General features: G+C 44.4%; 1 protein-coding gene across 1 annotated transcript in view; it reads right to left on the bottom strand.

The window, feature by feature from the left end:
* Nucleotides 1-15821: 15821 nt before the first annotated feature.
* Nucleotides 15822-23393, bottom strand: part of LOC142743295 (solute carrier family 2, facilitated glucose transporter member 11-like) — a 57096-nt gene continuing 49524 nt past the window's right edge. The window contains exon 12 of the mRNA XM_075853918.1: nucleotides 15822-16019. Within this exon, the coding sequence (XP_075710033.1) occupies nucleotides 15822-16019 (198 nt within the window). The remainder of the gene's footprint in view (nucleotides 16020-23393) is intronic.

Genomic DNA, 23393 nt, shown 5'->3' with positions numbered 1-23393 from the left:
AGTGAGCATTTTGACCCCACAGTTATTGTGTAAAAGGTAATGCGCAGCAGATGGTGCAAAGTGAGATTTGCAATTTCCTATGCATATATGCCATTTCAGTGTCTGATATATTGTGCCCAGCATGTGCCACTGGAGACATACACCCCATAAATTGTAATGTGGGTTCTCCCGGGTACGGCAATACCCTACATGTGGCTGTTATTAGCTGCCTGGGCACACGACAGGGCTCAGAAGGGAAGGACCACCATTTAGCCTACTGGAGCTTTTCTGGTGCTAAGTCATGTAGGCAGAACCCCTGAGGTACCAGTACAGTTGAAACCCCCGAGAAGTGACCCCATTTTAAAAACTACACCCCTTAAGACATTCATCTAGTGGTGTAGTGAGCATTTTGACCCCACAGTTATTGTGTAAAAGGTAATGCGCAGCAGATGGTGCAAAGTGAGATTTGCAATTTCCTATGCATATATGCCATTTCAGTGTCTGATATATTGTGCCCAGCATGTGCCACTGGAGACATACACCCCATAAATTGTAATGTGGGTTCTCCCGGGTACGGCAATACCCTACATGTGGCTGTTATTAGCTGCCTGGGCACACGACAGGGCTCAGAAGGGAAGGACCACCATTTAGCCTACTGGAGCTTTTCTGGTGCTAAGTCATGTAGGCAGAACCCCTGAGGTACCAGTACAGTTGAAACCCCCGAGAAGTGAACCCATTTTAAAAACTACACCCCTTAAGACATTCATCTAGAGTGTAGTGAGCATTTTGACCCAACAGTTATTGTGTAAAAGGTAATGCGCAGTAGATGGTGCAAAGTGAGATTTGCAATTTCCTATACATATATGCCATTTCAGTGTCCGATATATTGTGCCCAGCATGTGCCACCGGAGACATACACCCCATAAATTGTAATGTGGGTTCTCCCGGGTACGGCAATACCCTACATGTGGCTGTTATTTGCTGCTTGGGCACATGGCAGGGCTCAAAAGGGAAAGATGAGGGGGATAAGCTGTGCGGAGTGCATCAGGGTAAATTAAAAATCAAGGGATGTATGGTAAATTTTAAAACAATCTTTCATACAGAGCCCTGGTTTTTCGGGACACGTGTCGCATTGGTATGTTGTGTCCTTCCTTATCCCCCTCTTATAGCACACTTTGCACCTCTTTTGACTTTTTCCCTTCTTGCCAGTTTGGGGAACTTCTCCTGGAAAGTGTTGCCCTGGTACGATGCGTGTGGCCTCGCTTCCAGAAGTACTGGGTGCCCCTCCTTCCTGGTCGCCAAAAATTAGGTTCTTTATAACCACCTCTTGAAATTCCAGGAAAGTTCCCCTCTGGCCTGCACATCGACGTAGCACGTACGCATTGTACAATGCCATCTGTATGATGTGCACGGCCAGCTTCTTATACCACACCCTCGATTTCCGCGTAGCGCTGTAGGGCTTCAGGACTTGATCTGACAAGTCCACCCCTCCCATGTACCTATTGTAGTCCAGGATGCAATCTGGTTTGGGGGTCTCTGTACTGGTACCTCGTACAGGTACATGGGTACTGGTGTGGCCATGTATTGTTGTCAATACAAGGACATCTCTCTTGTCCTTGTACTTGACACACAATATGTTGCTACTAGAATGTGCCCTGCTCTCACCCCTTCTGAGTGTTTGCCCAAGCAGTGTTTTAGGGAGGCCTCTAAGATTTTTTCTAGCCGTGCCGCATGCCGCAGTCCTTCTGGAAGCGAGGCACTTGAAGAGCGGGACGCTGGTATAAAAATTATCCAGGTAGAGGTGGTAACCCTGGTCCAGCAGTGGGTGCACCAAATCCCACACAATTTTTGCGTTAATTCCCAGTAAGGGGGGGCATTCTGGGGGCTGAATACTGCTGTCCTTCCCTTCATATATCCTGAATTTATATGTATACCCTGATGCACTCTCGCACAGCTTATACAACTTCACGCCATACCTTGCCCTCTTACTTGGCAGGTATTGGCGGAATTGAAGCCTCCCTTTAAAATGTACCAGGGACTCATCAATGGAAATACACTTCTCGGGGGTGTATGCTTGGGCAAACCGGGCACTGAAATGGTCTAATAGGGGTCTCAGTTTATATAAACGGTCAAAACTGGGGTCATCTCGGGGTGGGCACTGCTCATTATCGGCATAATGTAGGAAGCGAAGTATTGCCTCATAACGCATCCTGGACATGGCCATACGGTACATCGGGGTGTGGTATAGGATGTCCGTGCTCCAGTAGGTCCTAATGGATGGCTTTTTTAGAAGCCCCATGTTCAAGAGCAGTCCCCAGAACTTGCCCAACTCTGCTGCGTTTACAGGAGTCCACCTCTGGGATTGGGCATAAAATGAGTTGGGGTTCTTGGTGATATACTGTTGGGCATATAAATTAGTCTGGGTGACCATTAGCTCTATAAAGTTATCAGTGAAGAAGAACTTGAAAAAGTCCATCTCACTGAACCCTGCCGTGTTAAATTTGATGCCTGGGCTGCCCGTGTACTCAGGGATTTGGGGTTCATAATGGTCTGGTGTGGGCGTCCAAATGGGGTCACTTCGCTCAGGGGTATCACTTGTTGTGGGGTCACTTCTCTCAGGGATTTCTACTATGGTGGTGGTCCTGGGGCGTCTCCTAGGGGGTCCCTCCTCTTCATCGCTGGATGAGGAGGTAGACAAATAAAATAGTGTATCGCCATCCGACGAGTCTGTGTCGGAGGCCAGAAATGCATACGCCTCTTCAGCAGTAAATGTCCGTTGGGACATGCTTGTTGTGCGAAGACAAAATTTATATACTGCAAAAAAATAAATCCCTAACTGGGAGCAATAGGATAGCACAACTAGCACAAATGTGTGTTTTGTTTTTAGAGAGCAAGTGGACTTCCCTGACACTAAAGCTAACTAGGGCGAGGGTTCCTAACACTAAACCTAACTAAATTTTATGTGGACTTCCCTAACGCTAAACCTAACTACGGCGACGATTCCCTGACACTAAACCTATCTAGATTATTTCAAGCTTCCCTGACACTAAACCTAACTACGGTGACGGGTGCCTGACACTAAACCTATCTAATTATTCCGAGCTTCCCTGACGCTAAACCTAACTACGGTGATGGATCCCTAACGCTAAGCCTATCTACGGTGACCGATTCCTGACGCTAAATTCCCTGACACTATACCTAACTACGCTTTTTGACGGTTCCCTGACACTAACTAACCCTAATACTAAACTAACCAGTTAAATTTTCAAAATTGGCTAAACTAACTATTTTTTTTTGTTTCTTTTTTTTCTTTTTATATTTTTTTTTTTGTTTTATGTTTTATATAGAAAAAAATGAAAAAAAAATCCCCAGGGACCAAGAAATGTGGTCCTGAAGACTGAAAAGTGGTCAGTGATAGGAGATCACTGACCAAAAAACGTGGGTAGAACTCAAAGAGGAAGGGAACAGGAGTGGGTAGTGGATGGGGTGGTGGGAAGCAAAAAAAACGTTGTTTTAGAAACTTTTTTTCACTTTTTTTCACTTCTTTTCTCTCTGACTCTCTGCTCACAACCGATCTCAACGCCTCGCTAACTCCAACAGGGCGTTCAGGGCGGTTGCAGCAGGATGTGAGGTCAGAGAGAGGAAGTGACGAGAATGATCGCTGCTATTGGCTAGTTACTCACTGACTAGCCAATAGCGGCGATCGGCGAGGCGGGACCATAGTAAATGGTCCCGGCCCATTATGCTGTGATAGCATGCTGTCAGAAACAGCAGCTATCACAGCTCAGGAACGCCGGGCTCGAGCACTGCTGTGCTGAATGAGACCGATCGCTGCTATTGGCTAGTTACTCACTGACTAGCCAATAGCGGCGATCGGCGAGGCGGGACCATAGTAAATGGTCCCGTCCCATTATGCCGTGATAGCCTGCTGTCAGAAACAGCAGCTATCACAGCGCATGAACGCGCCGGGCGCGCGCACCGCTGTTCTAACTGCAAGACGTACTATTACGGCATGGAGCGCGAACGATAGAGCTGCCATGACGTAATAGTACGTCAAGGAGCGGGAAGGGGCTAATACTAAACTAACCAGTTAAATTTTCAAAATTGGCTAAACTAACTATTTTTTTTTGTTTCTTTTTTTTCTTTTTATATTTTTTTTTTTGTTTTATGTTTTATATAGAAAAAAATGAAAAAAAAATCCCCAGGGACCAAGAAATGTGGTCCTGAAGACTGAAAAGTGGTCAGTGATAGGAGATCACTGACCAAAAAACGTGGGTAGAACTCAAAGAGGAAGGGAACAGGAGTGGGTAGTGGATGGGGTGGTGGGAAGCAAAAAAAACGTTGTTTTAGAAACTTTTTTTCACTTTTTTTCACTTCTTTTCTCTCTGACTCTCTGCTCACAACCGATCTCAACGCCTCGCTAACTCCAACAGGGCGTTCAGGGCGGTTGCAGCAGGATGTGAGGTCAGAGAGAGGAAGTGACGAGAATGATCGCTGCTATTGGCTAGTTACTCACTGACTAGCCAATAGCGGCGATCGGCGAGGCGGGACCATAGTAAATGGTCCCGGCCCATTATGCTGTGATAGCATGCTGTCAGAAACAGCAGCTATCACAGCTCAGGAACGCCGGGCTCGAGCACTGCTGTGCTGAATGAGACCGATCGCTGCTATTGGCTAGTTACTCACTGACTAGCCAATAGCGGCGATCGGCGAGGCGGGACCATAGTAAATGGTCCCGTCCCATTATGCCGTGATAGCCTGCTGTCAGAAACAGCAGCTATCACAGCGCATGAACGCGCCGGGCGCGCGCACCGCTGTTCTAACTGCAAGACGTACTATTACGGCATGGAGCGCGAACGATAGAGCTGCCATGACGTAATAGTACGTCAAGGAGCGGGAAGGGGTTAAGGATGGATGGCAAAGTCACAATAGGTTCAGTTACATACAAGAGGAGGTCAACTGCATATAAAGCAAGTTTGGTATGCATTGATCTCACGTTTATTCCTTTTATGGATGAGTTTTTCCACAATGCACTAGCCAAATGTTCCATGGTGAGAACGTATAAGATAGGGGATAACGGGCATCCCTGTCTGGTACCATTTGAAATGTGCAGTGGATCTGATAATAGCCCATTCACGTGCACCCTGGCTGTAGGTTTTGTGTATAAAGACATTATTTTTCCAAGCATATTGTTGCCCAAACGAATTTGTGACAATGCCCTCCCAAGGAATTGCCAACTTACCCTGTCAAACGCCTTTTCGGCGTCCACAGAGAGCAAGCATGTAGGGATCCGTTGTCGTTGTGCATAAGACATGAGAAGGATGGTCTTGTTTGTATTGTCTCTTGCCTCTCGTCCCTTGACGAATCCCACCTGATCATCATGGATGAGAGACGGTAAGATAGGAGACATGCGTGATGCGATGATCTTCGCAAATAATTTGACATCCACGTTGATCAGTGAAATCGGGCGGAAGTTAGGGCACGACGTAGGGTCCTTCCCCGGTTTTGGTAGTAATGTGATGTGTGCCTCAAGCGACTGTTGGGCGAAGCCGCATGTTGGAGTGATGGAGTTGAAAACCCTTGTTAAAAAAGGAATTAGAAGCTCCTGGAATGTTTTGTAAAATTTGTTATTGAAACCGTCAGGTCCCGGACTCTTTCCCAATGGAGAGTTCTTAAAAGCTTGTAGCACTTCGTCCTCCGTGAAATCAGACTCTAACATGTCAGAGTCTGCCTGGGAAAGAGTAGGGACTGGAGTCTCGTTCAAGTACTCGTCTATTTTGGACTGTAGTGTTTCCACCGGAATGTCATGTAAGCTACCCTTAATGTTGTATAGGGAAGAATAGTATTGTTGGAAACCCATAGTGATGTCCTTGGGATCAGAAACCACCTGCCCTGATGCTGTGTGTAATTTAGGGATATATGCAGCCTGTGATCTGGGATGCAGCGCCCTTGCGAGAGGTCGTCCACACTTGTCAGCGAGTTCATAAAAGTACTTCCGATTCCTGTCTCTATACCGCGTGTAGGATTGGTCGAGCAGTTACCTGAGTTGATTCCTAGCGAGGCCGAGTTCTGATCGTGTAGTGAGGAGTTGCGTGCGTTTATGTTGGGTCTCAAGGACGTTAATCTTATCTAATAATTTGGTCATTTGGGCTCCTTTCTCCCTTTTCAGGCGTGACCCATGTTGAATGAGAACTCCTCTTAACACACATTTCAACGCCTCCCACTGCAGTGGTAAGGCTGTTGTGTCAGCTGTATGATTAAGAATGAAGGACTGAATGGAGTTCTTCATTGCGGTCATACAGACTGTGTCGTTTAGGAGGTTGTCATTCAGCTTCCAGTTCTTAAAATGTTTCGGCTTATCTGGGATATCTAAAATCAGATACACCGGAGCGTGATCCGACCAGAGTGCATTCCCAATCATTGTGGGTTTCCATGTGAGGAGATGGCGGCTGAGAAGGAACATGTCAATTCTACTATATGAATTATGTAACGCAGAAAAGTAGGTGTAATCTTTGGTTTGTGGGTGGAGCGTGTGCCACACATCGACTAACTGCATTGTATGTAATGTAGATGATAAGGCTGACAAATGTGACCTAGGTACCGAGCTTTTGCCAGACGATGAGTCAAGATATCTGTCCAACACTAGGTTAAAGTCGCCTCCAATTACCAGCAGACCTTCTGAGAAATCCTCCAGCCTACGCAACAATGACCTGCACACCCTAGCCTGATCCTGATTAGGCAGATAAAAGTTAGCCAACGTAATCACCTTGCCATGTAGAGAAATTTTGACAAATAAATAGCGACCCTCCGTGTCTGACGCCGTCGCTAATACCTCGTGCAATAGGGATTTATGAATTGCAATACTAACCCCTTTGCTTTTGGACTCCGTATTCGTGCTATGATACCACTTGGAGTAATATTGAGTGCTAAGACGAGGGGTGTGTGCTGTTTTAAAATGGGTCTCCTGTAAAAACAAGAGTTGGACCCTCTCTTTATGCATGTCATAAAGGATCTGTGCGCGTTTTTCAGGAATATTAAATCCCCTGACATTCAGAGTGCACATCTTTAGGGAGGCCATCCCCTCCCACTAAAAAGGCGGGAAGAAGGAAAGAAGGGGGATAAGTTTAGGAATAGGAGAAATTGAAACAAAAAATAAAAATAAAACGAACTTCGAAGATGAAGTATAGAATAAGGGTGAAAACCCGCTCTCTGATGACTAAATCAGAGAGATATTACAAACCAAGTAACACTGGCGAACCAGTGAATCCCTAATTGGAAGAGTGACTAGTCAGGAACCTAGCGAACGCTTAGACTATCACCCCAGCAATATTACTGAAAAAATAGAGCAGGAAGAACAACATGAAATAATACAATATGAATAAGTATCAAGAGAACAGTATAGCACCAGAAGGAGCTATGGAGAACACCCGTTAAGCGGTATTATCTAAGGCAGTATGGTATGACACATGAGATGGTGCGGAACCTTAAATATACATTCAGAGGCAAATAGTGGAACGTTGTACCATTAAAGTGACATATTTATGTAAAGTGCTAATGAACCTCGTCTATCTCTAACCGGAACACAGTTATGTAAAAGCATATCACATCAAGGTATTCGTTCTAGATTCTCTCAAAAAACATCATGAACCCTCAACCTGTGTCCCTATAGAATGTATAGAATACAAATATGTAATCATGAGAGTTCCGTGTCAAAGCCGGAAAGGGCTTATAATTATGCTACATGTGGGTGAGTATATATACTCACGACCACCACTTAATTTTCTGGAACCGGTTCCATCTGTCGTCGCTCCTGACGCCGTCCGCGAAGGGCTGGAGATCTGCCGCGATGACCTTACTGCGCTCTTTGGGGAAGAAACGGAGTTGAGGGCCAGTCCAATATGGAGACTCTTGGGATGTCTAACGCCTCACAGAACTCTGGGATGTCGGCTAGCTCCCGGACGAAGAAGAGAACGCCATCTTTCCTGACCTGAAGCTGGAACGGATATCCCCAAGAATATGAAATCCCATGCTCCCGCAGAACATCCAGTAAAGGGCGCAGGTGCCTACGTTTGTCCAAAGTCATTTTGGAGAGATCAGATAAGAGTTGAAGTTTCGTCCCCTCCCATACGATATCGCCTTTATCTCTGGCTTTTCGTAATATTTCCTCCTTCAGCGTAAAGTAGTGAATGCGGCACAGGATATCTCTCGGCCTATCGGGATCTGCGTTTCTAGGACCCAGAGTGCGGTGTGCTCTATCAATTTCCAGAGCAGATTCAGGCTCACGTCCCAGGAGAGAGTTGAAAAGGCCCTTCAGTGTAGGAACTATAGAGGCAGTGCTATATGTCTCCGGCAGGCCACGTACACGCAAGTTATTCCGACGGTTGCGGTTTTCATGGTCTTCTGCGATATTAAACAGCATATGGATTTGCTGAGTATGTTGTTCCAGTGTAGACTGGTGGGATGCTTGTGCCTGAGAAGTCGCTGTAATATCTCCATCCATGCGCTGTACCTGGTCTGTAAGCTGAGAAAGATTGCATGTCAGCGCCTGTATCTCAGATTTGTACGTGGTCTCCAATCTGCTCACATAAGCTTCCATGTCCCCCTTTGTTGGAACTGCAGCAAGTTGTTGTTTTAGCTCCATAAGCATATTCCCTGGAACAGAGATCATATCTGTCGCAACCATTTGCGTGGTTAGGCCTGTAGTATTCTTCTGAGGCGACGAGGAGCTAGGAGAGGAGGTTTGAGCTGGAGATGGGGGAGCTGTAGGGGAAGCGTCCTGTACTGTGCTTCCATTTCCCCTGGTGTGGCGTTCAGGGCCCGGCGGCGCCATCTTGGATTTTTCTCCCCTCACTGTGTCGCCAAAATACCTGTGAATGCCTCCGGTAAGTGCCCTCGATTGTGATCTGGACGGTGTGCCTGTATGTCTGGGTGTTCTCCTGCTCATCAGGGTGTCGTTTGCCTCTGCCTTCTCATGCTAAAGAGCTTGCTGGGATGAAGTCTGTAGCGGAGCTCTCAGTCCACACGTCCGCTCGGCGCCATTACCAGGCCACGCCCCCCTTATTTCAATTTATTAATATTTTCTATGTTACTAAGTTTATGTAATATTATAGAGATAACAATTTATAGTTTATTTATGGACTATGCAATTATTTGGAGGACATAAAAGCCAATAGTGTAATCTTAGAATAGTTATGTATTATGAATGGCAGAGGAGAATTATAGATACACTCCAAAGTTGGTTAAGGACACCATGCTTCAGAGTATTCAGTGTCTGAATATGGATGGCTAAAACCTGCAGGGGATTATTTTCCATCATGATATAGCGCGGGCTATGGTTGGTGACAAAATAACTAGGCTTCAACTATAGCAATCCGCTTTCCTAGGGACAAACAGTGTTTCCAGGTACTTAGCTGTGCACAGGACTTACGGTAGGGCCGAATTGTGAGCCAACTTGATTTTCGAAGAAAAGGGAAATATCGAGCACGTATCACAATGCTAGCAGGCGACCGGAATACAAGAAACAGGAACTCACTGATTGAAGACAGGGATGGTAACAAGTTGATGTCAGACAAACTATGAAAACAAACGGATGATGGGTAATGATGGCATTCAAATGATGGTAACAAATGGGTGATGGTAACAAGCTGAGCCTAACTCTAGCTCGCCCTATATCTAGCCCTAGATTTATCCCTAAGCACTGACCCTAACACCAGACACTGCTAACCTACACTGTGCCTAATGAAGTCTCTAATCTGCAGACATCGTCCCTAACATAACACCAGGAAAACACTAGAAACCAAAGGCAATGAAAACAAAACTAAACATATCCAGCATCCAGTAAAACAAGGCAAGCAGGATAGAGAACAATTGAAACAGGATAAAACTCAACAACAAGACTAAATACTGAAGCAAACAAAAACTGAGGAAATGGTAACCCTCAGAAATAATTAGTTGTTTTTTTTACTGCTCTAAAGTACAGTATTTAAAGTGAAAAATGATACATTGCAAATAGTCTTCATTAATATAAAATATCATACAGTTCTGTGTCTATAGCTCCTTGTAACTAGGCAAAACTAGGCTTCACCTATAGCAGTGGTTCCCAACCGGGGTGCCGTGAGAACCGTCCAGTAGTGACGTGACACTCCACTCATCCACTGCCATAAAAAAAAACAGAAACTTTTGCTTGCAGCAGACGTGACACACACACGTCTGCTACAAGCTCAGATGCGTCCTTATTCAACTATGCTTGTAGGAGACGTGAAGCACGCAAGCACGTCTGCTACATGCTCCGCCCCCGACGCTTACTACAACTATGTTTATAGCAGATGTGACGCACGCACGTCTGCTACAAGTACCGCCCACCAGTTCCCGCAAGAAGAGCCTGACGGAGGGACAGGAGCCATTAACGCTGGGCAGTGTAAGTATTTATTCCTTCTTCAGGAGTAAGCACACTTTTGTGCCGTTACAATCACACTGTGGCGTTATAGTGTGCTAACTTCTGTCTGTGATGGTCACTCTACTGGGGGGGTGATGGTCATTCTTCCATGAGCAGGAAGCTGATGCTAATTTTTCTGTGAGTGGGGGGCTGATGGTTACTATATTGTGAGTGAGGGCTAATGGTCATTTTACTGTGAGTGGGGGGGGGGGCTGATGATCATTTTACGGTGAGTGGGGGCTGATGGTCTTCAAGCGATTTTCGCCTCTGACCTCCCATTAAAAGCAATAGGAGTCCGAAAAAAACCTGTGGTGCTCGTTTGGACTGCTTTTTTACCTGTGGTTTTGGCATTCGCTCCAACAGCCCTAGCTGCTGATTAAAAGCTAGGAGATGATGAGTGTGCAGAAACAGGCCTGCTGCTCGTAATGCTCCTATGTATCGCCATAGTAACTGAATGCAAAAAACCTGTGAGTAGTGTCATCCTACATACTCTTTCATTTGTCCCCTACTTCTTACTTGAATGTATGCTTCTATCACAAAATACAGGCAAGATAACCAGTATAATGCAAAATACGTCTTTATTAGATACAAAATAAAATACAGAATATAAAATGGAACGACAGACCCATGATGCAAGGATCCCCACAGGTAAATACTAAAAGCCACCTATAGAAAAAAATGTATAGGTAAAGACAGCAAATTGCAAGTGCCTGAACAATAAATGCAGCATCTCTATATTGACAAGTGTCGAGTTAGGAAAAACAATTAGACTAGACCGGCACAAAAAGGAGGACAGAATACAGACCAAAAAAGGGGTATCCTGAGCCCCAACACCTGTTTAAAAGATGTCCATATGGAGAATATCATCAAAGTAAACCTGTTAGCAACTTTATACTGCCCTCTCTAAGGGCAGTATAAAGTAGTGACAGACACACTGATTTCATTGGTCCGTCACTTATGTCTGATAGTTATGTAATTTTAAACGTTTTATTCATGAGCTGCCACTCCCTCCCGAGCCGCCAAAAATTGACAGCTTCCTCCCTATTACTGTGCATAGGAGGAAAGCTGTCCATCATCGGTGGTTGCGTGGAGAGCGCGGCAGCTCCTAAATATGTCAGACTTTTTCCTCCCAGCGTGATGCGAGTGCTGACAAGATAAAAAAGTTAACAAAAATGACATTACTATCAGACAGAAGTGACAGATCGCTGAAGTCAGTGGGTTTGTCACTGTTATGCTGCCCTCAGAGAGGTCAGTATAAAGCTGCTGACAAGTTCCTTTAACCCGTTAGTTACCGCCAATACGCCTTTTCACGGCGGCGACTAATGGGCTTTAGGGCGATGCATACGCCTTTTCACGGCGCTGCATTGGAATAAATAAACAGAGCAAGGAGCCGTTAAATCTCTCTGCTCTCAGCTACCTTCGGGAGCAGCCCTACTTAAAGAGGCTCTGTCACCACATTATAAGTGCCCTATCTCCTACATAAGGAGATGGGCGCTATAATATAGGTGACCGCAGTGCTTTTTATTTAAAAAAAAACGATCTATTTTCACCACTTTATTAGCATTTTTAGATTTATGCTAATGAGTTGCCTAATGCCCAAGTGGGTGTATTTTTACTTTAGACCAAGTGGGCGTTGTACAGGGGAGTGTATGACGCTGACCAATCAGCATCATGCACTCCTCTCCATTCATTTAGGCAGCGCATAGGGATCCTTTTAGATTCTTATGTGCTGTCTAAGGCTGGGTTCACACACCCTATTTACGGATGTAATTCAGGCGTTTTAGCCTCTAATTACGTCTGAAAATACGGCTCCAAAGCGCTGTCAAAAGACGGCGCATAAAAAATACGCCCGCGTCAAAGAAGTGCATGTCACTTCTCAAGACATAAATGGAGCCGTTTTTCATTGGCACCATTGAAAAACCGTTCCAATTACGTCCGTAATGGACGCTGCGAAAAACGCCTGCACATGCCATTACGTCTGAAATTCTGGAGCTGTTTTCTCCTGAAAACAGCTCCGTAATTTCAGGCGTATCGGAGGCTGCCGTGTGAACATACCCTCATTCTAACACATTAACAATACTGAAGTGTTTAGACCGTGAATAGACATTCCACGGGATGTCTATTCACAATCCCTGCACTTCGTTACTGTTTCTATGGTAGTTACAGCAGAGGAAGCGTGATCTCGTTGTAACCTGTCATTTACAGCGAGATCTCACGAGATCACGCTTCCTCTGCTGTAACTACCACAGACAGAGGAACGAAGTGCAGAGATTGTGAATAGACATCCCGTGGAGTGTCTATTCACTGTCTAAAAACACTTCAGTATTGTAAATGTGTTAGTATAAGACAGTACATTAGGATCTAAAAGGATCCCTATGCGCTGCCTAAATGAATGGAAAGGAGTGCATGAGGCTGATTGGTCAGCGTCATACACTCTCCTGTACAACGCCCACTTGGTCTAAAGTAAAAATACGCCCACTTGGGCATTAAGCAACTCATTCGCATAAATCTAAAAACGCTAAAAAATTGGTGAAAATCGATCGTTTTTTTAAATAAAAAGCATTACTGTCACCTACATTACAGCGCCCATCTCCTTATGTAGGAGATAGTGCACTTATAATGTGGTGACACAGCCTCTTTAAAGGGGCAAGATCGATATCAGTATCAACCTCGCCAGTTTAACCCCTCAGATGCGGCGCTCAATAGCAAGCGCCGCATCTGAGTGGTTTTGGAGAGAGGGAGCTCCCTCTCTCACCCCACCGCCACCCTCTGTGTGATTGCAGAATGACGATGTCTTCTATGGCAGCCGGGGGTCTAATAAAGGCCTCCAGGTCTGCCACTAGTTATGCCTGCTTAGCCTTGCCAGATGCCTGTCCATTTTATTGCAGTGTATTATAAAAACGATTGGACGATCGCATAGTGAAGTCCCCTAGTGGGATTAGTAAAAAAAAAAGTTTAAGTTAATTTATAAAAAATAAGTGAAAAAAAATAAAAAACCCACTTTTTCCCCTTACAGAATGCTTTATTATTAAAAAAAAAAAGCTACACAGCCGTAAAAAATAAAATTAAAATCATTGCAAAAATTGCTGTTTTCTGTAAATCCTGCCTTAAAAAAAATGTGATAAAAAGTGATCGAAAAGTCGCTTCTACTCCAAAATGGTACCAATAAAAACTACAAGTCCCGCAAAATTTTAAAAAAAAGCCCTCCTACAACTGCATCGGCGGAAAAATAAAAAAGTTATGGCTCTTCAAATATGGAGACACAAGAACCAATAATTTTGAAAAAAAATGTTTTTACTGTGTAAAAGTAATAAAACATACAAAATCCATATAAATTTGGTATTCTTGCAAATGTAACAACCCGCTGAATAAAGTTAGTGTTATTTATACCACACGGTAAACGGCGTATATTTAGGACGCAAAAAAGTGTGGCGAAATAGCTGTTTTTTTCTATCCCCCCCCTCCCCAATTTTTTTTTAGAAAAGTTAATCAATAAATTTTATGTACCCCAAAATGGTGCTATTAAAAAATACAACTTGTCCTGCAAAAAACAAGCTATGTCGACGCAAAAATAAAAAACGTATAGCTCTTTGAATGAGACCATGGAAAAACTTAAAAAAATAGCTTGGTTATTAAAGAGGCTCTGTCACCAGTTTATAAGTGCCTTATCTTCTACCTAATCTAATAGGCGCTTTAATGTAGATAACAGCTTTTTTTTTTTTTAACGTTTATTTTTGACCAAGTTATGATCATTTTTAGTTTTATGCTAATTTGTTCTAAATGCCCAACTCTACATTTTTTTACTTTTCACCATGTGGCCATTGTAAAGAAAAAAGTGTATGACGCTGACCAATCAGCGTCACACACTTCTCTTCATTCATGTCTAACTTGTTTCACTGCACAGCGTGATCTCGCGAGATCACGCTGTGACGGGACTTTTTCCCACAGGTCCTTCACCAGAGCCATGGAAGACTGAACAGACATCGACTCCAGCTGCTGCAGATTTGGATAAATGTCCTGGCGCGTCTGGAGGCGATGTCTGTTGACTCATCCGTTGCTCCGGTAAAGGACCTGCGAGACGAAGTCCCGTCACGGCGTGACCTCCATTTTATGGGGGCAGACATCTTTTATAGAGCAGGCACTTGTGCCATGTATGTGTATTCCCCACATGTTAAGACTATTGTTCTCATGGATCCCTTGCTGTTTCAACACGTTGGCAATACACATTTGCGGCATGGCAATATAGATCTCCATAATGGCAATACACATAATTCACATTGCATTATGAAGATGTGTATTCCATGCAGTTAATGGGGAAAACTGACTCGCAATTATAGGAGGGTTGTGGCAGGCAGTTATAGAAGGTGGGGCTGAAAATTATAGGGGTGCTGTGGCTGGTAGCTATAGGGGGCTGTGGCTGGCAATTATAGGGAGGTGGATGTGGCTGCCAGCTATAGGTGGGACTGTGGCTGGCAGTTATGGTGGAAACAGTGGCTGACATATATGGTAGGAGGTATGTGGCTAGCATTTATGGGGGGACTTCAGCTGACAATTATGGGAGGCAGTGTTGTTTGTAGTTATAGGGTAGACTGGCTGGCACTTAAGGGGTGGTTGTAGCTAGCAATTATGGGGGGACTGTGGCAGGCAATTATAGGTGGGACTGTGGCTGGCAAATACGGGAGGCTTTGGCTTGCAATTATGGGGTTAAACTGTGGTTGACAATTATAGGAGTGTACTTGTAGCTTAACACCTATGGGAACCTAAAACTGTTGCTGGACATATATGCAGTTAGACTGCCATGGGGGCACCTATGACTATACAGAGGTGCCCGCATAAATGTCAGCCACAGATTTACCTATAATTGTTAGTCCCCTTTGGGGACACCTGTTACAGATAATTATCAGAAAAGCTATGGCACTGTTATCCTATTACTATAGTCACTGCAAAAAAAAAAAGGCTGTACCTTTTTTTGTGCAAGGATATGCTAACGTATGCCATAGAGATGCATTTTGGACAAAAAATTCCTTTCCTCTAAAAAAAAAAAAAAAGCTGGGTACACCTCAGTCTGGGCATGGTGTGAAAAGACCCTTTAGCAGTACAAAAGAGCGGTCATCTGTCACTGCAACCCCTACCACCAATGATAAGAAGGTGTTTCTGATAACACACCCCTAGCTTGCACCGCACAGATGAAAACTGAGCTACCTAACAGGAAGTTTGTCTATTGTGAATGCTCTAGTGGCCAGAGTAATAACTACAATATTTCAAAAATGTTGTATATAGTAACACGCAAAGTTAAAAAAAAAACCCATCAGCAATATTTTTGTAAAAATATGTTTTACCTTAAAAATGTGGTTTAAATAGGTCATTTTCTGATGATATATTCACTTTTTGGTGCTTTAAAAAACATTCAAATGGTTTTATCAAGCATATTATTTTCCTCTTCTTGTAACATTGTATAGGAGTGTCCATAGTTAAGTTTCTGGAAGTCTGTTTTGATATCAAGAAATGATTTGTTCTTTGTTTCAGGTACTATGAAGTAGATGAAGACGGCTAATAAGATGCACTCCATGAAGAAAAACAGGAAACAATATTGACTTAATCCATTCTGAAAATGCAAAAAGATTTCATATTACTACACTCAATCTGGTCTCTGAAAGATCACATCAGATTTTATTACAGAAAATTGAAAAGAACAAACACTTTACTTGTTTTTTATTAATTTATTGTACTCCATGAAAAATTCTACAACTTACTAATATACTTTAGGGGGAATTTACGAAGACTAGGTTTTCATACGCCAGTCTTCAACTGTATTGTGCTGGAGTAGAATGCGTCAATTCTATTAAGAAGCGCATGCCACTTAATAAATTTGTCGTATTTTGTCAGTGCGCCAGTATTTTAATAATAGGTATAGATTTGTTCCATAATTTATGCCAATTTCTGGTGTAAATTATAAGAAATCTGTCAGTCTGTGGAGGCACCGCCCTCCCGCTAAACAGCACCCACTTTGCTTGCCACTTTTGAAAAGTGACCAGAGGAGTGAAAAGTCGCACATTTTATCGCAAATATGATGGGCGCCAAAATTTACGCGTTTTGCATGCCAAAAAAGTGGGGTAATGCCGTTGATAAATCCCCCCTTTGTGTTTTTGTTTATCACCATTTTCAAGATCTCTGTTTGAGACTGAAAACCCTTAGGGCCTGTTCACATCAACGTTGACTTTCCGTTGAGGGATTCCGTCGGAGGTTTCCATCGGGGGAACCCCCCAACGGGAAGGCAAACGGAAACCTTAGCTTCCATTTGCATCACCATTGATCTCAATGGTGATGGAAACATTGCTAATGGTTTACGTTTGTCACAGTTGCGACAGCGTTCCGCTATTGATTCTGTCAAAAACAACGGAACCCTGTCACAACGGTGACAACTGAAACCATTAGCAACGTTTCCGTCACCACTGAGATCAATGGTGATGCAAACCGAAGCTAAGGTTTCCGTTTGACTTTCCGTTAAGGGATTCCAGCGATGGAAACCTCCTACGCAAGCCCTCAACGGAAAGACAAGGCTGATGTAAACACAGCCTAATTAATACTTTTCACATTTGAAAGTTTGCTACAACTGTATACAGTCTAGGCCAGGGGTCTCAAACTCGGCCGGGTAAGTGGGCCGCATATACAAAAAAATGGGAAGTTGACGGGCCGCATTACTTTCAAATTTGATACAATACAAAATTATTGTTAATCAATTAGTTATTTGAACTACTATAACACTATATTACTAGAATAATAATACTACATTACTATAATAATAGCGCTAGGTTTAAAATTTGAAATATTTCTCCACGTGCTTATTTCAACAATCCAGCTTTCCAGTTTAAGTGTCGCTAAATGCAGTCCGGCGGCTCAGTTAGCACACATGTCAAGATTGGGCAGCCCCCTTTTAGATAGTGCCGCAGTGCCCTCTGTGGATGCTGCCGCAGTGCCCTCTGTGGATGCTGCCGCAGTGCCCTCTGTGGATGCTGCCGCAGTGCCCTCTGTGGATAATGCAACACACCCCTAGATAAGGCCACAGTGCCCTCTGTAGATAAGGCCACAGTGCCCTCTGTAGATAAGGCCACAGTGCCCTCTGTAGATAAGGCCACAGTGCCCTCTGTAGATAAGGCCACAGTGCCCTCTGTAGATAAGTCCACAGTGCCCTCTGTAGATAAGGCCACAGTGCCCTCTGTAGAGAATGCAACACACCCCTAGATAATGCCAGTGTCCTCTTCAGATACTGTCACACACCCACTTGTAGATAACGCCACAGTGCCCTCTGTAGAGGCTGCCACAGTGCCCTCTGTAGAGGCTGCCACAGTGCCCTCTGCAGAGGCTGCCAAAGTACCCTCTGTAGAGGCTGCCCCAGTGCCCTCTGTAGAGGCTGCCCCAGTGATGTCAGGGGCTTGCCCAGAGCTGGAGTCCCAGGCAGAGCCCTAGTAGGCTCTTCCTGGGACTCCAGCTGTGCCCCTGACATCACTGGGACTCCTGCTCTGGGGAAGCCCCTGACATCATTGTCGATGTATGGACAGCGATGTCAGAGGCTTCCCAAGAGTCCCGGAGCAGAGCCGATACTAGCGCTCTGCCCGGGACTCTGCTCTGGGGAAGACCCTGACACACTGTCCATATATGGGCAGCGATGTCAGGGAATTCCACAGAGTCCAGGAGCAGAGCTGACACCAGCGCTCTGCTCCGCTCTGGGCAAGACCCTGACACACTGTCCATATATGGGCAGCGATGTCAGGGAATTCCACAGAGTCCCGGAGCAGAGCCGACACCAGCGCTCTGCTCGGGACTCCGGCTCTGGGGAAGCCCCAGACATCGCTGTTCATATGTGGACAGCGATGTCAGGGAATTCCAGAGAGTCCAGGAGCAGAGCCGACACCAGCGCTCTGCTCGGCTCTGGGCAAAACCGTGACACACTGTCCATATATGGGCAGCGATGTCAGGGAATTCCACAGAGTCCCGGAGCAGAGCCGACACCAGCGCTCTGCTCGGGACTCCGGCTCTGGGGAAGCCCCAGACATCGCTGTTCATATGTGGACAGCGATGTCAGGGAATTCCAGAGTCTCGGAGCAGAGCCGATACTAGCGGCTCTGTGTCCCGCGGGCCGCAGATGACAGCCCCAGGGGCCGTGTGCTTGAGACCCCTGGTCTAGGCAATCCTCTGAATGCAGGTAAAATGCATCATTCTGGAGTCCAGGATGTTTAGATCACAGGTGATTGCCTAGACTGGATACATCTCAGCTGTGAGAATTATTAGGTCTGAATATATTTAGCATTTTTAATGTAGATAAGAATGTTTTCGTTCACTGACAACAAAAAGATCTTTACATCCGCCGTATATATATGGCGCTGTCGGGAAGGGGTTCCCACAAAGCGCAGTGCAATTACGTTGCAGTAAGGCCTGATTCACACAAGCGCTGCGCATCTCGGACGTGAAAAACTGCAATATTTCACGTCCAAGGTGCATCCGTGCTCAGCGCTGCGGGACGCGATGTCGCGCATCCACCATAGTTGAGTCTATGGAGTGATGCGTGAAAAGATAGGACATGTCCTATTTTCCCATGGACCCTTCACACGGTTTGTTGAAACAACGGCCACATTGAATTACATAGGTCCATGGGACGGCCGCTGTTTCATCGGCCGTCCCACGGACATGTCCTATCTTTTCACATTCGTGTGAATCAGGCCTAATAGTGCGGACTCAGAAGCAGAGCCCGTACCATCACCGCAGGGTGTCAGCTGTATATTACAACTGACACCCTGCAGTAATGGCCAGGACTGGAGTTAGTCGATTAAGCCCTCAGATGCTGCGCTCAATAGAGATTGCAGCATCTGAGAGGTTTTGTAGCCAACCGGCAACCCAGCGATGCGATCTAACAATAGGCTCCATGTCTGCCTTGTATGGAAGCCTATGAGGACCCGCCTCCGTATGTAGTGCAGTGTATTAGAATAGCAATCAGAGGTGCAGGCCTTCAATTCCCCTAGTGGGGAAAAAAAAAGTTTATAAAAATGTAAAAAAATAAAAGTTTCAAGTTAAAAGACCCCAAATTGCCTTTTTTCCCCATAATAAATCTTTTATTATTGTAAAAAAACAAAAAAAACTATACATAATTGGTATCACCGCTTCCGTAATGACCCAAACTTTAAAACTATTATGTAATTTTATCCCGCATGGTGAACTTCCGTAAAAAAGAAAAACAATGCCAGGCGTAGTGCATTCCAGAGGACAGGCGCAGCATGAGAAAAATCTTGGAGACGGGAGTGGGAGGTTCGGATTATGGAGGATTTTAATCTAATGTCGTTGGCAGAACGTAGAGCACGGGTAGGGTGGTAGACAGAGATGAGGGGGGAGATGTAAAGAGGTGCAGCACTGTGGAACGCTTTGTGGGTGAGAGTAATAAGTTTGAATTTACTCTACATTCTAAACTTAAATACCAGTAATACTCAAACAATACTACTACCAAGCAAAATCCAATCTCCAAATGGCGGTCCTTCCCTCCTAAACCGTACAGTGTGCCCAAACAGCAGTTTACGTCCACATGTAAGGCATTGCCATACCTGGGAGAACCCGCTTAACACTTTATGGGGTAAGATTCTCCAGTGACATAAGCTGGGCGCAACATCATCCGCTGCGTATTAATTTCTGAAAAACACCTGTGGGGTCTAAATGATCACTACACCCCTTGATAAATGCCTTCAGGGGTGTAGTTTCTTATATGGGGTCACTTTTTTTGGTACATATGGGGTTTTGCAAATTCGACATGGCGTCCGCAAACCATTCCAGCAAAATCCACGCTCCTTTTCTTCTGAACCCTCCCATATATCCAAACAGCAGTTTATAACCACATTGTTGTGAAAACGAAACATTTGATCTAAAACTACACCTTATTGGAAAAAATAAAATGTTTCATTTTCACGACTTAATTCTAATTAATTCAGCAAAAATACTTTTGGGGTCAAAATTCTCAGTATACCCCTAGATGATTCCTCAAGGGATGTAGTTTCCCAAATGGAGTCACTTTTAGGGTGTTCCCAATGTACTAGTACTACAGGGGCTCAGCAAATGTGATCTGGCGCCCAGAAACCATTCCAAAAGCCAAATGGGACTCCTTCCCATCTGAGCCCTAACTTGTGTTCAAACAGCAGTTTTTGACCGCATATGGGGTATTGCCGTACTCAGGAGAAATTGCTAAACCTAAATTTTATTGGAAAAAAATGGAGATTTAAATTTTCACGGCCTACTTCCAATCATTTCTGAAAAAACATGAGGGGTGAAAATGCTCACCATACCTCTAGATAATTTCCTTGAGGGCTGTAGTTTACCAAATGGGGTCACTTGTGGGGGGTTTCCAGTGTTTTGGCCCCTCAGGGGCTTTGCAAATGCGACATGGCCTCCGCAAACGATTACATCTAAATTTGAGCTTCAAAAGTCAAATGGTGCTCCTTCCCTTCTGAGCCCTGCCGTATGTCCAAGCATCCATTTATGACCACATATGGGTTTATTGCTGTACTTGGGAGAAATTGTTTTACAATTGTAGGGGTGCATGAAAGAAATTCTATGTTTTTTTTGGGAAAAAAATATTTTTCATTTTCACAGCCCAATTCTAATAAAATCTATTAAACACCTGTGGGGTCAAAATGCTCACTACACACCTGGATAAATTCCTTGTGGGTGTAGTTTCCAACATAGGGTATTTTTTGTGGTGTTTGCTTTGTTTTCGTACCACAAGACCTCTTTAAACCTGACATGGTGCCTAAAATATAATCTAATAAAGAAGAATGCCCCAAAATCCATTAGGTGCTCCTTTGCTTCTAAGGTCTGTGCTTCAGTCCATTAACATACTAGGGCCACATGTGGGATATTTCTAAAAACTGCAGAATCTGGGTAATACATTTTTAGTTGTATTTCTCTGGTAAAACCTTCTGTGTTACAGAAAAAAATGGATTAAATATGAATTTCTGCAAAAAAAAATAGATTGCTTAAATTCCTGTGAAGTGCCTAAAGGGTTAAGAAACTTTCTAAATGCTGTTTTGAATACTTTGAGGGGTGCCGTTTTTAAAGTGTGGGCCCTTCAAAGCCACTTCAGAACTGAACTGGTCTCTGAAAAAATAGCCTTTTGAAATTTTCTTGAAAATATGAGAAATTGTTGCTAAAGTTCTAAGCCTTGTAGCAACCTAGAAAAATAAAATGATGTTTAAAAAACGATGCCAATCTAAAGTAGAAATGTTAATTAGTAACTATTTTGTGTGGTATTACTATCTGTCTTACAACAATACCTATAAGCTCCAAGCCAGACAGAAAACCTGTTTCAGCAATAACGTCCATATATATCAACACTGGAAATAGAATACCTATCAAGACATATAGACAATAAATCTAGAATGTAAATCACCAATAGTACAAATATAGCACTAGCCAATATATAAAAAAATATCTTTATTAGAATATATAATAAAAACACATGTAGACCATCACACAAAATATAAAAAAAGCATAATAAAAATGTGGTAGTGGTATGAGGGGTCACAATGCATCACATTAAATATACATGTGATAGGGCGGTATAATATATAGACAGACACTATACAAAAGACACCTTAAATTACCATTATATAGATACATAAACACTGAATAGGGAGTATAGGTAAAGAGGTGAAACCACGATCAAAGATCCAAAATCATGTCAAATACCAACCTATTTATTTGCATGTTTGCCCCTCAATACGACAGACCACGACCAAGTAGATTTACATTTTGGTCCTGTTCACAATTAAATACTGAATGTATCGACCAAATTTTGCCAGTAACATAAAGTCCAATGTGTCACAAGAAAACAATCTCAGAATCGCTTGGATAGGTAAAAGCATTCCAAAGTTATTACCGCATAAAGTGACACGTCAGATTTGAAAAATAAGGCTCCGTCAGGAAAGTCAAAACTGGCTGCCGCAGGAAGGGGTTGAAAATGAAAAATTGTACTGAAAAACAATGTATGTTAGAAAGTTGCTTAACCCCTAGGTGCACGAGGACGCAACTGTACGTCCATGCGGCCAGTGTCTTAAGGCACAGGGACGTACAGTTACTGCGTGGTTCCCGTTGCACACTGTCGGAGACCGTGTGCACCAGGAACCGGGAGGCCAGCTGTCCCTGACAGCTGACACTCCACTGTATGCTGATCAGCGGCTTATTTCCGCTGATATCGGCAATTAACCCCTTGATTGCGGTGATTGATTGCAATCACCGCATTCAGGGGTTTCTAGCTCATCGGCAGACCTCACGATGAAATCGTGAGGTTTGCAGATGGCTAGCATGGCGATTGGAAGCCAAGTAATGGCCTCCGTGTCTGCCATGTACGGAAGCCCATCAGGATCAGCCTCCTGATAGACTTCCTGTCAGTGACAGGATGTCACTGCCGTTCGCGATTCACACTGTCGATGACCGTGTCTGTGACAGTGTCGGCGACAGTGTGCATCGGGAACCGGGAGGTCAGCTGTCCCTGACAGCTGACACTCCACTAGTTGCCGATCAGCGGCTCATTGCCGCTGATTTCGGCAATTAACCCGTTACATGCGGGGCTCGATTGCGATCCCCGCATGTACAGGGTTTGTAGCACATCAGCAGCCCCCATGCAATTGTGGGGGTTGCTGATGCTTGTGATGGCACCCGGGGGCCAGACAACGGCCCCCGGGTCTGCCATGTATGCAAGCCTATGAGGATCAGCCTCTGGCTGGTCCTCGTAGACTAACTGTCAGAGTGAGGCCGGATTCAGACGAACGTGTGCGTTTTGCGCACGCAAAAACCGCTGCGTTTTGCGTGTGCAAAAGGCACTTGACCAGTCTGTGTGCCCTGTTCATATGGATGCGCGGCTGTGTGTCTTTATGACACTCCGTTTGGATGTTTGTAAACAGAAAAGCACGTGGTGCTTTTCTGTTTACAATCATTCTTTTAC

The sequence above is a fragment of the Rhinoderma darwinii genome, chromosome 1, assembly GCF_050947455.1.
Source record: "Rhinoderma darwinii isolate aRhiDar2 chromosome 1, aRhiDar2.hap1, whole genome shotgun sequence".
In the NCBI taxonomy this organism is placed as follows: domain Eukaryota; kingdom Metazoa; phylum Chordata; class Amphibia; order Anura; family Rhinodermatidae; genus Rhinoderma; species Rhinoderma darwinii.
This window is presented reverse-complemented; position numbering and strand designations above follow the sequence as displayed.